Source organism: Penicillium alfredii (genome assembly GCF_028826965.1).
Source record: "Penicillium alfredii strain IBT 34128 chromosome Unknown utg000005l_segment0_segment0, whole genome shotgun sequence".
Classification (NCBI taxonomy): Eukaryota; Fungi; Ascomycota; class Eurotiomycetes; order Eurotiales; family Aspergillaceae; genus Penicillium; species Penicillium alfredii.
This window is the reverse complement of record NW_026622702.1, coordinates 479,896-496,303: the sequence shown is the minus strand read 5'-3', so window position 1 is coordinate 496,303 and position 16,408 is coordinate 479,896. Positions and strand designations below refer to the sequence as shown.

General features: G+C 48.1%; 6 protein-coding genes across 6 annotated transcripts; 4 read left to right on the top strand and 2 right to left on the bottom strand.

Annotated features, from left to right (window-relative positions):
• Window positions 1-936: 936 nt before the first annotated feature.
• On the bottom strand, window positions 937-1,809 carry NUU61_003625 (uncharacterized protein; the record flags this gene model as incomplete). The annotated part of the gene is made up of 3 exons (XM_056654207.1): window positions 937-1,388; window positions 1,451-1,602; window positions 1,679-1,809. 3 exons carry the CDS (start codon window positions 1,807-1,809, stop codon window positions 937-939), a joined length of 735 nt encoding a protein of 244 aa, XP_056512234.1.
• A 2,107-nt stretch (window positions 1,810-3,916) lies between these two features.
• Window positions 3,917-5,741, top strand: NUU61_003624 (putative serine peptidase, family S28; the record flags this gene model as incomplete). The annotated part of the gene is made up of 3 exons (XM_056654206.1): window positions 3,917-4,132; window positions 4,188-4,402; window positions 4,451-5,741. The coding sequence occupies 3 exons, from the start codon at window positions 3,917-3,919 to the stop codon at window positions 5,739-5,741; spliced, it is 1,722 nt and encodes a 573-aa protein (XP_056512233.1).
• A 259-nt stretch (window positions 5,742-6,000) lies between these two features.
• NUU61_003623 (cytochrome P450) lies at window positions 6,001-7,745 on the top strand (the record flags this gene model as incomplete). The annotated part of the gene is made up of 4 exons (XM_056654205.1): window positions 6,001-6,450; window positions 6,507-7,167; window positions 7,225-7,491; window positions 7,573-7,745. 4 exons carry the CDS (start codon window positions 6,001-6,003, stop codon window positions 7,743-7,745), a joined length of 1,551 nt encoding a protein of 516 aa, XP_056512232.1.
• A 372-nt stretch (window positions 7,746-8,117) lies between these two features.
• NUU61_003622 (uncharacterized protein) lies at window positions 8,118-8,476 on the top strand (the record flags this gene model as incomplete). Its single annotated transcript, XM_056654204.1, has 2 exons — window positions 8,118-8,427; window positions 8,466-8,476. 2 exons carry the CDS (start codon window positions 8,118-8,120, stop codon window positions 8,474-8,476), a joined length of 321 nt encoding a protein of 106 aa, XP_056512231.1.
• A 2,912-nt stretch (window positions 8,477-11,388) lies between these two features.
• On the top strand, window positions 11,389-12,654 carry NUU61_003621 (NADH:flavin oxidoreductase/NADH oxidase; the record flags this gene model as incomplete). Its single annotated transcript, XM_056654203.1, has 1 exon — window positions 11,389-12,654. One exon carries the CDS (start codon window positions 11,389-11,391, stop codon window positions 12,652-12,654), a length of 1,266 nt encoding a protein of 421 aa, XP_056512230.1.
• Window positions 12,655-13,911: 1,257 nt separating this feature from the next.
• Window positions 13,912-15,622, bottom strand: NUU61_003620 (uncharacterized protein; the record flags this gene model as incomplete). The annotated part of the gene is made up of 2 exons (XM_056654202.1): window positions 13,912-15,218; window positions 15,283-15,622. 2 exons carry the CDS (start codon window positions 15,620-15,622, stop codon window positions 13,912-13,914), a joined length of 1,647 nt encoding a protein of 548 aa, XP_056512229.1.
• Window positions 15,623-16,408: the final 786 nt, after the last annotated feature.

Sequence of the window (16,408 nt, the reverse complement as noted above, 5' to 3'; positions counted from 1 at the left end):
AAATGTGAGAAGAGTGGGAATGAGAAGTTTCCAAGGGTGCAATTGTGTTTGGTGCAGTTGAGAACTCTTCGAGGGTCTACCGAGGACTATTTATCTTCTTCTCTTCTTCCGGCATAGAGCCATTCTACGAGTGTGATCCTCCACATAGCAGTCGGCATACCGTAAGTCCGCAAACTCCAACCTGAACTCTTGGGATCGACGGCGATGAGCTAAATAGGGTTTGCATTATTCTCGGCATTAAATCGCTTCTAGCGGAATGGACGAGTGGGTCAACAAGGCCGGTGGAGAACAATATGCCCAATGACACTGTTCCTTGACTCAGGGTCTCTCGGACACCGACGACAATCCCGACAATCTCCGCCACTGCAGTTTGAGTGAAAGTCCGCGGACATGACTATCCAAGATTCACCCAACAGAGGTTGACGCTAGACCACGGAGCTAACTGTTAAAGCCAGCAGAGTCATCACTTCTTGAGCCTGTCCGATGTCCGATGACGTGGCATGGCAGGGATTCGACGTCCGCCAGGGTAGCCCGGAGACTTGGCTTTGGTTGACGTCGATTGCTGGTGGTAGCTAACGGAGTCATTCGGCCGAGGACACGATGCGAGTCAAGAGTGAATAGCATGTACGCCCTAATAGCGGAAACTTTCTGAATGACAGCATCAATTCCCTATAATAATAAAAACACAACACCAAAAACACCAAACCAAGTCAAACAAGGCCCATAAAAATAGATAAATGCCATCCTGGCCGGTTCCGGGGTAGGCGTGTGCTTAATACATAAGCGACTAGCAGGGGGGCCGGCCTGCGTAAGGAAAAAGATGATGCGGAATCCACCATCCCGGCCGGTTCCGGGGTAGGTGGTTGAACCGGTCAGCCTTTGTCCTTCCCTTTGCCTTTAATGGCGTCGTTGATTCCGGTGAAGTCATCAGGGTCCTTAAGGCTGGGGTGGCAGACTGTGACCGGAAGGTGGTGCAAGGAGTTCGATGGTACAATAACGGGTTTCCACAGTTTCTTGCATAATTCTGTTGAGATAACCCGACTCTGCGGAACTGTTGAAAAGAACAGTCAGATGAGGCATGGCTTTTGCTGAATCTTGGCCCGTGTCCAAACTTTGTCCGTTGTTTGGATGCTGAGCTGTGCCCGAAGGCTGGTTCCCGTCCAAATTTTGTCCATTTTTTGGACGCTCAGCTGTTTCTGAAGACGGGACTGTGTTCGAGGACGGGACTGTGTTTGAAGACTGGCCTCTATTTGGGAGCTCGATATTGTTCGAATCCTGTCCATTGTCTGAACGCCTAGTTGATTCTGAAGGCTGGGTTGTGTCTGGATTTTGGCTGTTGTTCCGAGGCTTAAGCATATGTTGTAGCCAAGTCATTCGTGGAACACGGACTAGAAACAGACATCTTAGTACAGGTATCGTTATAAGCACCCGCACTGTCTACATCACTTACGGATCTTGCGCATCTTGCGCATCACACGGCGCCACCAGCGTTTCTCCCGTTTCTCCCGTTTCTCCCGTTTTTTTATCCCCCGGTTGTCTTCGAGGGAGAACGAGTTGAGGAGCTTTTGTGGGCGATTAAGCAAGTTTTGGCGGGAACGCTGTCTACACATACATCTAATTAGTTAAGGAGACACGACAATACATCCAAGTCGGAGGAAATCAAGTAGGGTTTACGTACTTGACCAGCCAACGGCAAAATACCAGGATTAGAACTAGCCCGGTAAGGCCAAAAATGCCACCGATCAAGGCGGCAAGCCAATCTTTTCCCAGGGCTTCCAAGGTTTTCGAGGACTTCTGGATGGGAGCCATAATGGAAACGGGAAAACAAACGGGAGGGGGGGGTCGCGTCGACGCGTGCGCGAGTGGGCAGTACTCTCTATTTATGTTTACTCCCCGTTTCATCAGATCACAGCTGTAACTTTGCGTAAATTTAACCCTAGAAAGCGAGTATTGCTTGGTTTGATCCTATATTTACTTTAAATCGTTGAATAATTTGAGTTCTGATCGCTTTTCACCGATCTTGAATATTTGTATAACTACCAGTTGTCATATATTTTAAATTTCAATTTGATTTGATATGATACTGATCTATTATTAAAAGATCAGTAAATGTAAATTGACTGTAAATTGAAGCTGTTCTGATCAAACTGTCAAGTCGTAACAATCAAACCATGGACGAGGCTGACAAAGAGCCATCGCTCGGATACTAGCCAATCAACATAACAGTATCTTTAGGGCTGATCTTGGCTGTTTCACCATGGCTGGCGGGTTATAATTTGACAGCTGACTTTATATAAACCTCATCTTTATTGTACTATAATTTATTCAGCTCTAATCTAGAATGTGCGGCCAAGATCACAGTGTATTATTTTGCGTCCACTTGGCTTGAGATCTCAATTCTTGGTTTTTTTGGGGGGCAGCGTTCCTTCCTTTCATCCTTTCATGAATGCCTTAGGCCAACCAAGAAGGATAAAGTCAGCTTCATGTTCTGGCAGAAATTGTCTTAGGGGCACTATCCATCATACAACCTATAGGGAATGCTACTTTGGTTTTCCGTTGTGGTTTGCGTCCATCCCGAGCTAGAATAACATTTTCTACAAACTAGATAGAAGGCGTGTCAAGTAAGGCTATCTAAGGCACTGTAGACAAGTATGTAACGAAAAATTAAATAAAGAGGTAAAATATATAGGTATGCTGATTATATAAATACTCAGGTTTATGGGTTTGATGTCATATATCGCCATTTTACCCTATTCTTGATCAATCTTCTGGTTAGTGATGTTTTAAACCCTCTTCTTCTACGAGTTACTAACCATACTTGAATACCCATAGAGAGCTCTAGAGTTGTCTTGGTGGGCCACCTAACACACATTCTCGAATGTTTCTAAAGCATTCCAAGGGTCCAGTTGCCACTCGTGATCGCCGCTCGCGTCTTCCGCATTCCAGACCCATCAAGGGATGGCAAACCCATGAGAAATCCTTCAAGGAAAAAAAAAAAAAAAAAAAGGAAAGACGAAAAGGCATAGACAATGCAAATGGAATATTAACATGCGGTAGGGTGCTGCCTATTCCTTAATATGGCATGTGTTGGATTGTCGGTTAATTAAACCGAACAATATCAAGACCCGCCTATTGTTCACGTCTCCACTCAATGCGTGGCAAAATGACCCTGGTTTCGGGTCGAGATCAACCCTGGCCTGTCAAGGCGAGCCACATGGTGCCTTTTTTTAGGATTCAGGGTCCCCTGACCCGAATGAGGGCGAGGACAGACATATCCTGAGAAATCGCGAAACAAAACCTCACTTAACTGTGATTTGGTTGCAGGTCGATGCCATGGTTTACTTCTATCTTGTTCCGGGCTACCTTATTGATTCTATTTCCCAAAGTAAAGATCCACCGACAGATACTCAATCGCCACGTTCTCACTATAATAGCACTAATGCCCGCCGAGAGGAGCTCCGTAGATAGACCGAGAAACTCCTACTGGTAGAGACTAAGGGGGTCAAACTCCTATCTACGCGGTATCCTTCTACACCCTGATGGCTGGTTACACCCGCAAATGGAGTGATCCAACGTTCGACGCCAAGGCATGCCGGGGTCACACCGATCAAGCCGCACGCGATGGTTCAGTCTCGGGTGGTTCAGTCGGATGTCCACTCTGCTGGTCAGATCCCGAATCCCACCTAGTGGATGACTGCAGCAGCTGCCCATGAATGCAAACATATTGTACATATTGTTCTCGTCATATTGTTCTCGGTCACATTGAACCACATTGAATGTCCCCACTGCCGTTTTCCGTTATGCATATATACTCTGGAATAGCTGCCCTCCTCGTGGCCCGTCATGCTCAACATTACTTTTTCTGGAATCGGGCTGTGGACTGCGTTTTCGGTCTTTGCTCAGGGACTTCGTTGACATGCGTGTGTCTATCTTTACTCGCGTTGCCGTGGCCCTGGCGGCGTTGTCGGGCCAGGCGGCTGCTATGGGGCTTTCCACGACGCTGGCCAGGCGGGACTTGAGGCTCTCTGCGGAGAAGGGAATCAATCCGGAGATGTTCATGAGACTGCGGGATTCGGTGCATGCTCAGGTCACGGAGGGTGCAGGGCCGGCGGTTGCTGAGGAATATGTCTCGGTGGGTTCAGGTCCTATCATAGAGAATTCAATTGCGGTCGCTGACCGTGTCACAGATTCCGATTGATCATGCCAATGCCTCCGTTGGTACCTACCAGAACCGCTACTGGGTCTCTGATGAGCACTATCGGCTGGGAGGCCCGGTCTTTGTGTACGATGTGGGCGAGTCGAACGCAGAGAGTGCAGCCGAGCATCATCTGGCGAATGACACTTCATTTTTTTACCACATGCTGGAGGAATTCGGTGGCATGGGTATTGCCTGGGAGCACCGGTTTGTAACTTGACCTTCTGCTCATGGGATTCAACTAACACCGTCCAGCTACTATGGAAAATCCCTGCCTTTTCCCATCAGCAAAGACACTCCGCCCGAGCATTTCCAGTACCTGACCAACAAGCAGGCTTTGGCTGACATACCGTTTTTTGCGCAAAACTTCAACCGCAAAGAATATGGCCGCGTTGACTTGAGACCCGATGCCACGCCCTGGGTGATGGTGGGAGGTTCCTATGCCGGCATGCGAGCAGCTTTCACCCGCAACGAATACCCCGAAACCATTTTCGCTGCATATGCCTCGTCCGCGCCGGTGCAGGCGCGCATTGATATGAGCGTCTATTTCGACCAGGTTTATGCCGGGATGGTGGCCAATGGATATCTTAATTGCACCAAGGATTTGAGAGCGGCGATGCAGTACATCGATGGCGAGCTGGCCAAGAATGCCTCTGCCGCGGCAGCCATCAAGCAGCGTTTCTTCGGCCCCGGAGCAGAGAAGAACGGTCATGGTGAATTCACGGCTGCCCTGGCGGGCGCCTACGGGTTCTTCCAGGCATATGGTGTTGGCGAGGGCGATGGCAGCATTTCATCGCTCTGCGAGCACCTGGAGGTCGACCCGACCGGGAAAGTCGCAGGGCCGCATGGATTTGCGCCTGTTCGGGGCAGAGAGTACGTCGCGAAACGATTTGCATCGTGGCCGATCTTCACGGAGCTGGTCAACTTCAACTACGAGACCAACTGCAACCAGTTCAACCAAAGCGCGCCGCTGTCGTGCGTCTTGAACCCGCCGTCGGTCGACCCGGACAACATCAGTTGGGCGTGGCAGTACTGCACGGAATGGGGGTATTTCCAAAGCAATAACTTTGGACCTCATTCCTTGCTGTCTCGGTACCAGAATCTCAACTATGTCCAGCTCACCTGCAACCGCCAGTTCCCCGAGGCGGTGGCCAAGGGCCTTCTCCCCAAATACCCTCGGGCCGACGCCATGAACAACGAGACGGGCGGCTGGACTATCCGCCCATCGAACGTGTACTGGAGCGGCGGAGAATTCGACCCGTGGCGCACATTGTCTCCCCTGGCCACGCAAGACTTTGCCCCGCAGGGAGTGTCTTTCACGACGGATATCCCCAAGTGCAATGTGGAGACGGGGCCGGGGACGGTGTTCGGGTACATTATGGAGAATGCGGAGCACTGCTTCGACATGCAAAGCACCTTTGCGCCGGGGCGGATTGCCAACGCGTACTTTCACGAGGCGTTGAAAGTGTGGTTGCCGTGCTTTCAAGGGAAAAGGGACTGCGGCCATTGGGGAGGATTCGGGATAGCTGGGGCTCGCCAAGAGTGATCGGCAGCTTCTGTGCATAAATGGCGATCTGGTGGAAGGAGGCCTCTGTCAACTCCGCAATCCCTCACTTTCTCACGTGCGGCACAACCGAGGTGCTTTGGCGGAATTACTTCATTTCTTTGTAGGCGCAAATCAACACCGCATTTCATATCTTTCACAGATTGTGATTCCGGTCTGCTCTTTTTAAATACGATCTCTACCCACGTATTTTGGTTTCTATAAAATCTCAGATCGAAGAGTCACGCAGATCTCTTCCAGCATGTTGCTCAGCCCCGTCATCCCCCTGCTTGGCGCACTGTACGCAACCTTTGTGATCCTGCGCTACCTGGTCCAGTTACACCAGCACCGCCAGCAGGCCAAATCCCTGCACTGCCAGCCTGCCCCGGCCGGCTCATCCAATTTCTTCGGCATCCCCGCGTTTTTCCGGCTCACCAAGGCCGTGCGCGAGAAGCGCTGGATCGACTACTTGACCGATCAATATAGCCTCTATGGCAACACCTTCACCCAGCGATTCCTGGCGCGGAATCTGATCACCTCCATCGAGCCGGAAAACGTCAAGGCCATTTTGGCTACACAATTCCAGGATTTCTGTCTAGGCACCCGCCACGAGCAATTCTATCCATTGCTCGGAGACGGTATTTTCACCCTCGATGGAGCCGGGTGGTCGCATGCCCGCGGTTTGCTGCGGCCGCAGTTTACCAGAGATCAGGTACCGTCCCTCCTGCAATGTCCCCCAAGTATTTGGGTACTGACTGCATCATGCAGGTCGCAGATCTGGCCTTGCTGGATGACCACATCAAGCACCTGGTGGACCTGATCCCCAAGGACCGAAGTAGCTTCGATATCCAGCGCCTGTTCTTCCTGTTGACCTTGGACTCGGCGACCCATTTCTTGTTCGGCGAGTCTGTCGGCTGCATGCTCCCACCATCCGAGACCACCGGTGTTTTGGAAAAGTCGTCTGTGGGTAACGCCCAGGGCTTTGCTGAAGCATTCGGCACTGCCCAGGATTACCTCGCTGCTCGGTCTCGCGCCCAGGGCTTGTACTGGCTCGTCAACCCCAAGGAGTTCCGCGAGGCTAATCGTCGTGTCCACGAAGTCGTCGACCACTATGTCAATGTTGCACTGGAGAGCAAAAGAAATCCCGAGAAGAAGGAGGGCCGGTATATCTTCCTCGAGGCTCTGGCTGCCGATACCGACGACCCGAAGATGCTGCGTGACAACATGCTTAACATCCTTCTGGCGGGCCGAGATACCACGGCAAGTCTGCTGAGCTCGACCTTTTTCTACCTTGCGCAACACCCACATGTCTTTGCCCGTCTGCGCCGCGAGATTGTCGAGGCGTTCGGAGATGCCAAGAACTCTCGTGTGGAAATCACTCAGAGCAAGCTGAAGGAGGTCTCATATCTGCGATATGTCTTAAACGAGGGTGCGTGCACTTTCTCAAATATCACATCAAGCAAAAGCCACTAATGGTTCCATCTAGTACTCCGTCTTCAGCCCCCGGTCCCGGTCAACTTCCGTGTCGCCACCAAGAACACCTCCCTTCCCGTCGGAGGAGGACCGGACCAGCGATCACCCATCTACGTGAAGAAGGGATCTATGGTCGCCTACAACGTCTTCGCCATGCATCGTCGCAACGACTTCTGGGGCAAGGATGCGCGCATCTTCCGACCCGAGCGCTGGGAAGAGAATGCAAAGCACGGGTGGGAGTACCTCCCTTTCAATGGTGGACCGCGCATCTGCCTTGGACGTAAGTTGTCTTTGCCCTGTTTCTTGATACATGGTCTCTACTCGGGACATACAGATAAACGGATTCTAATGTCGAATACAGAGCAATATGCCCTTACGGAAGCCAGTTATACTGTGGCCCGCCTTTTGCAGCATTTTGACACCCTTGAGAATGCGGATCCGCATCCCCGCCAGGAGCCTATCAAGCAGTCCAACCTTACTATGATGCACGACCAAGGCGTGCCGGTTCGGCTGTATGCGTCGGATCTTATCTGAGGACTGGTATGTGATATTATGATTGATGTATTGATGGCAATTTAAATATGAGATGTGGTGACTTCTAGTCATGTAGCTTGCAATATGCATGGATAATTACAGAATAAGCCCGAACAAGTACACGGTGTGTATTGCACACTGGGAGGTGTTAGTTGACTAGTCGATTTTGGGCGGCCTGGGGAGTCCAGGAAGTCGGTGAATCATTTTTCTGTCATACCACATCCTTTCTGATTCCAACTTCAATCTCCACACTTATTCTTGATTTATTCACTTATTTTGTTGAATGCTTATATTTTTCTTCGTCTCGACCCACTACTCAAATTACCGAGAAGTTTTTATTACCCCATTCTTATATTCACTCGCGATAGGAGTATGTGGGGGAAAAAGTTCATATTCTGCGACGAGAAATGTGAAGTTGTGCGATGCGGGTCACACGAAATTTGTCAGTTTAGGTTGACCGATTTATATCTTGCTGAGCATGCTCTACGGGAAGTGGCACAACGTGAGGAAAAGTTACATCGTCGTGTCCTAGCCTTACAAAAGACTATGGCTATCGAGAGTACAGCTACCCAGTGTACAGCTACCGAGTCTGTCAGCGCCCAGCTTGAGCAGGCAAATCAACAGCTTCAAGAGGCTCAAGAGCAATACCCAAGACAGGAGTACACCCTTTACCAAGCACTGTGTATGCTTCAATCGGATTTCAAAGAAGCGTATGACCAGTTAAGGCGTGATACCACATGGTTTATGCGCAAGGGGATGGTTCAGGATTGTTCGGATCGAGGCGGCTGTTGTAGCCGGGAATGTGGATGCTGTGCACGGAGGCATCTATCCATAAGAAAGAAAGCTCAAGGTCATTGCACCGCAGAATGCTGGTGCTGTATCAGCTTTCGAGGTTTCGATTTTCCAGAGGGAGAGAAAGAGGTAATCAGGAAAGATTTGAAAAGCAGGATTGAACGTTCTCATTTTACTCTCAGATTGGCGGGTTGGTTCTTCTGCCCATTACGGTCTCAAGACCTTTTAAAACCAAAGCCCTGGTGGCAGAGGGCTTTTGGATAGGGTTTCAGTGATGAAGTAGACTGAGAACGTCTTGCTATCTATTGCTTCAACAAGTATACATTGGCTCTCTTATTGGCTAAAACTAGTTCTGCTGAAGCGAACCCTATCAAATCATAGAGTTCTCTACCATTTTTTTATCTTTTCTTATATCAATTTTATGTCAAACTGTCGAATCTGGCGAATCAGGTGATTTACCCTAATATCAATACTGCGAGCACCCGTATGGAACAGTCCTTAATTCTCGAAATTCTACTACACAAACACCATATATAGATCTCTAAAATCTCGTTCAGTTAACCTTCTTTGGACTTCGTATATTACTAATTTATTAGTCCGATTAGTCCGATCGGTCTTTGTGTATATCTTAATAGGTATAGTAGCCTATTATTCGAGTAGGGGTTCTTAGGGACTAGCTCTAATCCGAATTTCCCAGTGACTTTTATAGCCTTCTTCTACTGTAATTAGGGCGATTTCTATAATCTATAGAAAATATAGTGTAGTAACTAGTATCTATCTATTAATGAAAATTCTTTTAATTTCTAAATATAGACCTTTTTATTAATAGGATTATTGAGAAATATAGTAATAATATTTAGACTATAAAAGTAGTAACTTCTTTATCTTTCGTTATAATTCTCTATAAATTACTTTTTATATAAATCCTTATCTTTAATTTAATAAAGGAACTATTTGAATCGAATTTACAGATTAATACCTATTTTAGTAATAATATTTATTTTAAAGTATTGCGAGATTTATTAACTATATCGAATAGATATTTTATATTATATATATGGAGAGAGGCTTTTAGCTATATATTACCAACTTTTTACAATCCAATCCGGGACATAACAAAAGTCTCTAGTATAAACTACCGTGATATCTGCCCTAAATATCGCTGTAAGTCTTATAAACTAAAGGATAATAGTAGTAATAGACCCGGGGCAAATAGTTCTATATTTAGTATATAGCTAAGTAGTATCTAATTTAGTGCCTAGTTTAAAGTTTTATGATGCAGTTATCCCAGATATTGGCAGTCAACAATAAATGATGTTTTTTTTTGTTTTCTTAAGCGTTATGCTCCAAAACGCCTATATTAAGTTGCTATTTATTTCTTAAGAAACATTACGCAAACTATCTTGTTAAATCCGACCGAGAGAGATTCTATAACTTTTTATAGATTTATCGGTACGTTTCAACTAGGGTGCTCTGCCTACTAAGTTTGCTTTAATAACCAAAAATGTAGAAGTACCGCAACACTTTGTTTTCTTTATTTATGATCGTTACTTTCGTTAGTCTCAGCTTCGCTTAGGCCCGAATCATTAGAGCCTGGGCTAAACGCAAATAAGTACTTTCAAATTATTTTGGCGGTGTCAGTGCCTCACAGCTGCCAGGCACGGGTTGTTTCTTGTTTACTGCAAACAATACAAACCAAATCGTAAAGCGACTTGATTTCTCTGAACCACGAAATTCCTTCCCCTCCACATCCTCGATGCACCGTTTCCTTTTGTGATGCGTTTCAAACGAACAACCTACTCTGCGGCGCAACCCCCTTGGCATATAAAATCTGTTGGAGAGATCGGCAAAGACGATCTCAATCTTTCCGTCGGGCAGTGCAGCTCCGTCCTCGCGAGGGTAGACTCCAAAAATTCCCGCGTTTCGGCTCCATGACTCGTCTATGGTTGACGCATAACAAGAGGGATATATATCTCGGGGTTCCAGCCCCTCCCTTTCACTCACGGCCCATGCCTGGGTTGCGGTGACAGTCTGCACCAAGGCAAGTGCAGGATCAGAGGCATCTTTCGTTGAGACGTAGCATCCAAGTGGACTTGATGGCTGGGTAGGGTCAAAATAAAATATTTGGTAATTCTATTGCTCGGGTATGCTGGTTGGTTGCGTGCCATTGTAGCGATTGATGATGGATCCGGGGGGGAAATTCCATGGTGCGAATCATGCAAGGTGCATCATTCTCTGAATTGTTTTCGAAAATCTGAAACTTCTCTCCATCCAAGTGAGTAGATTGTTAGTTGCGTCGAGTCAACGTAGAGAGAGCTATTATGTCAGTCCAACGTCGTTTACCTCCACCAAGGTACTATTTATTCTCTTTTGCCCTCCGAAGTCGAAGCCACAATGTGTGCTAATCATATACTCAGCGCCATCCGCAATGTTTATTGCAAGTAGACGGATCTTCCCTCCAACAGACTCCCGATGTCAGCACTTTCTTCATATCCCGAACCCCAAATCCGCCACAGTGGGTCACCCACGCCCTCATTTACGCCCTATTGCGGGCAAAATCGCTCCGTTCCGAGCCAAACTACGATCTCGGAGACTTTTGGGTGGATAATGCTGAGAAATTATGCCGATGAAGATTCTAGTGTGTATCTCATGCCCAGCACGCCATTGAATTTTTCCTATACACTGCAGATATTTTTTTCGATTATTACAAACCATGTGGTTTATCAGCTTCAAAATCGGAGAACCCGTCCATATAAAGGGGCAAAGCAACCACCCGGGGATTTTGCAACTCATCATTACTCCTGTCAAGTCTTTTCGATATCTCCTTTGACCTCCCTCCCAAATACTTGAAATGACGAACTGGCCCGACATCCACATCCAGCCCGCTAAGGGCGTCCCTTTCTATACTCCAGCCCAGACTCCTGCAGCCGGCACTGCGCGTGATCCTCAAACGAGTGGCAAGCCAATCCCCAAGCTCTTCCGCCCATTCACTATTCGCGGAACGACATTCCAGAACCGCCTGGCTTTGGCTCCCATGTGCCAATATAGCGCCGACGACGGGCACATCACACCCTGGCACCAGGCCCACTATGGAGGAATCGCTCAACGGGGCCCTGGATTGATGATCGTCGAGGCAACCGGGGTATCACCCGAGGGTCGCATTACCCCCGGCTGTCTGGGTCTCTGGAAGGATTCGCAGATTGGCCCACTGAAGCAAGTAATCGACTTCGCGCATAGTCAAGGACAGAAGATCGGTGTCCAGCTCGCCCATGCCGGACGCAAGGCATCTACCCTTCCTCCCTGGGTTGGTGGAGGTACTGCGACAGATGCTGTGGGTGGTTGGGTCGACAATGTAAAGGGACCTAGTGCTATCCCGTTCGCCGAGGGCAACATCGTCCCTCATGCAATGAATGCCCAGGAAATCCAGGACCTCAAAGAAGACTGGGTGGCAGCCACGAAGCGGGCACTCGCTGCCGGCGCCGACTTTATCGAGATCCACGCCGCGCACGGCTACCTCCTCTCCTCATTCTTGAGCCCGTCTTCCAACCAACGGACCGATGCCTATGGCGGTAGCTTCGAAAATCGCATGCGCCTAACTCTTGAGATTGCCCAACTCACACGCGATACTGTTGGCTCCCATAAACCTGTTTTCCTGCGCGTCTCCGCTACAGACTGGCTCGAGAGCCCGGATGACAAGGGTTGGAAGGTCGAAGATACGGTCGAGTTCTCTCGCGCTCTCGCCGAACAAGGAGCCATCGATCTTATTGACATTAGCAGCGGCGGTGTGCATGCCGCGCAGAAGATCAAGGGCGGTCCCGCGTTCCAGGCTCCCTTTGCTGCGGCCGTCAAGAAAGCCGTTGGCGATCGCTTGCTGGTCGCCGCTGTTGGGATGATCAACAATGGCCACCTTGCCGAAAAGGTTCTGCAAGACGACAACCTTGATGTGATTATGGCTGGCCGGGCATTCCAACGTGATACCGGCTTGGTGTGGCACTTTGCCAAGGACTTGGATGTTGAGATTGGCATGGCGGCTCAGATCCGATGGGGCTTTACCAGCTTCCGCAATGCTTCAGAGTATATTCAGCCCAACTCGATGAAAGCGTCTATCTTTGACTAGTGTAGCTTCCATCTGGAGGCTTTTTAGTTTTGGTTATAAAAGTTCTTTCTTGGTTATAGAAATAGATTTCTTCTGGATGTTAAGGTTATGCTTGAGAGAAAGATTCCTAGATTATCTCCTGGTATCATGTAAGTAAAAAAAGACTATCATTTAATTTCTATTTTTATTACTATGGAGCGATATGATAATCAATAGAGAAATACTTAAGCCTGGGTCAAATGTGTCCGTCAGTAGTAGACCGCATCCTTGTATGATGATGTTTACAATGGAGCAGACAGGAAAGGTAAAGAAGATAGGGAGGATAAAAAAAGAAAAGAATGACTGGAAATTAAACAAAACAAAAACCTAAGCTCTTTAATTAATATAATCTTAATTATCCGGAGTTATAGATATCACTAAACTAAGCAATCTACACAAAATTAAATTCTAAGACATTTTCGGGTAGTATAAAACCTATAATCTAATACTTAGTAACCTTCTTTATAAAGAATCTAAATGATTTCTTTTATTAATAATCTAACCTTAGAGATTAAGGTCTTTATACGAGTATATAAACTCTCGTTTTATATAATATTAAAGGTATGTTATCGAATTTACTATTCTCGAAGACGATTTTAAATTGTACGAAAAGTAATATTAATACTATACTCCTAAAGAGTATTCTAAATAGTATTAATTGTTATTCTATACTAAAATAAGGAGATAATTATATTTATAAATAGCTACAAATCAATCTAGCGGCGCGTATCGTGGTTTGGGTGAGGTTTATGATGTCTCTATTCTTGCTGGGACGATTGTACAAGGATCCAACACAGTAAGGGTCTTCAGTTTGTAAGGTTCATATCTGGATGCACTGCTGATCACTGATAGATCACTATCTCGGTTGTCTCGGGCAGCGGGAGATACGTTTCTCAGCCCTAACTTTGCGAGTTTGATCTAACTGGATATGTCTTCGCCTTTTGGGGGAGTGGCTGACATGAATTAATTTTCGATTTTCGATTGCGTGGAGCTTTTCCACTAGATTGATAGACTGCAGGATTGATTCAACGCGTTTCCATAAGTAGGATGAGATGGAAGGGGTGAATAAAGAGTGATATGGCTTTGAATATGACAGTGTTAGGATGAGCATCGAGTCCTCGATATTTTAGCCCAGTCCACAAGAATTGAATATCCCAAACAAATTTCAATCAAATAGCTCAGCAGGATACAAAATATGAAAACTAACCCCAGACGACAGCCGAGAAAAGAAATCCCAAACTACTCCCGAGAATGTACCAACCTCCCCCCAACCCAGACAGCCTGTACATTGCGATCATCCCCACTCCACACCCACTTGTGGATCTTCTCCTCCCACATCTCTGACCCAAAGAGATCGACATTGCCCACAGGACCAGATTTGACGAGACTAGACTTGTCACCAAGCACACTCGAAATATCCCGATCTAGTGGACTGCCACCAAGGTCCGGGACACCACCCAGACGAATAAGCTGCGCATCCCAGAGCATGCCCAGGTCAAAGCCACCAATACTATCGGCCATATCGACAACAGCGGCACCGCCACGCGTAGCAAGAAAGAGACTCTCTTCAACAGAGAGCTTCTCCCATCCGTCAACAACGGCATCAGCCTTGTACCCATTAAGGACAGAACAACAACCGCTCTCAAAGCCAGTCTTATGTCCAAGCAACCGCGAAGCAAGACAGGCCTGTCGCGCTGCTTCGAGAATACTGGGACTATACCCACCGCTCACATCCGTACCGAGCCCAACAGTCAAACCCTCGTCAAGAAGTACGCGCACAGGACAAATCCCCGATCCAAGCGCCGAGTTCGAAGCCGGACAGTGTGATATCTTGGCGTTACGCCGGCGGACCAGGGCGCGCTCTTCAGCCGAGAGATGCACCGCGTGCGCAAGGATAGTGCGTGGCGTGAGCAGGTTGTGCGTATCATACACGGCGGCATAACTCCCAGCTTCAGGGAAGAGTTTTTTCACAAGAGCGACTTCGTTCGTGTTCTCTGAGATATGGGTCTGGATGTGCAGCGGTGGGTTATATCCTGCAGCCAGTTTACCTAGATCCTGTAATGCGGACCAGGAACATGTTGGTGCAAAGCGCGGAGTCACGATTGGTTTGACGAGAGTCCCCTTTGGATCGAGGGTGTGGATGTATTCGATGGTGGACTGGGTGGCCTGCACCGAGTCCTCGGCATTGGAATCACGGTAGTAGCTAGGACAGAAATCTGGGTTGTCCATGCACACGCGGCCGATGAACGCGCGCTGGCCGCGCAGATGGCAGAGTTTCGCTAGGGCGTTCGTGGCGGGGATATGGATGGTCGCGAAGTAAGATGCACAGGTTGTCCCGTGGGATAGGGTGCGTGCAATGACCTGGTCGTAAATGCGTAATGCGGACAGCGGTGCATCACTGGGACTCGTAGTCGTCTCGCTCGCTGATTCTGACTTTGCGCCGAATCCCGCTTCGACGGGGAAGGTATATGTCTTTAACCAGTCCAGGAGAGTGGACGACCCAAAGAGACCGGCGTTGGGATATTGCGGTGCATGAATATGGGTATCTGGAGAAGATATCAGAACCTTTCCTACTGTTGGTGGTCATCCGTGACATGTATGATAACATACCAATAAACCCCGGAAAGAAGAACTCGTTTCTTTCGTCGCACGCAGTGACAATTTTCACTTTGGTCGCTTGATGTCCATCCTGGCCGTTGACTTGTTTCCAGATCTCGAAAGCATCGACATCAACCCAGCCTTGTCGCCTCATCAACTCCCGGAATGCATCTTCACTTTGTGCCTGCCAGTCAAAGCCCCTGATGCGACCATCTGTCGTAGACACCCACAACGCACCGCGGTTACGACATAACTTCGGCTTCGGTGTCGTAGGTGTTGACTCGGGCAGACGTGCAAAGTGAATGAATGTGCCTCGATAAATAGTGTAATCATACACCCCCGATGCAGACATGGCGGCGAATGTAAGCAGCGAAATATATATGCACGAGACAAATAAACAAATCTAGGAACATCAATCTAGAAACACATCTAGATGCACGCCTGACAAAATCCACCAGAATCAATCAGACATAATAACCAGCAGGCCGCGACACTGTCTATATATTTGATGACGGGACCAGCCGGCGCCACAACGAGATAGCAAAGAACTCCCCAAACGAGCAATTCCAGCAACGCCCCTTGTTCGAGGAGCGAGGATCAAGGGGTTGTCCCTGCTTCTTTGGCTAGTCTCAGTCTCGGCAGTGAACTCCGCCCAGCAACTTGGAAGTCAGGGACAGCGTGAGTTGGTGGGAGGATCAACAGCGCTCTCTGATAGCCTGCGCGGTGGATTCGGGGATCGGCCACCTCCGATGGGAATACAGTACTATACGTTGATACGTGGGGGATCGGTGCAAAAGGGTCAAAATAACCGGTTTGGTATGGTAAGAGGGGTGCTGATAAGGGCGTGAGGCGGCTCGGCTTGAATGGCGTGCCTGAGACCGAGGCAATCATGGGGATCTCTACTTAGTTTCTGTGGTGCCGTTATTGAAAATATCATTATTTTGTTTGTAATAAGCAGGTGCAGTTTAATAGGTATGGGGAAAATCCCAATTCACGGGCATCTGCCCGGTTCATGTTGAATCAATCTAGCTCTACTGCGCCAAAACCAAAACCAAGTCATCATCATCAAAGCGATATAGGGGAATGTTGAATGTATACACATAAGGGGCGAATCTTTCAAATGGATAGTCCGCCGTTT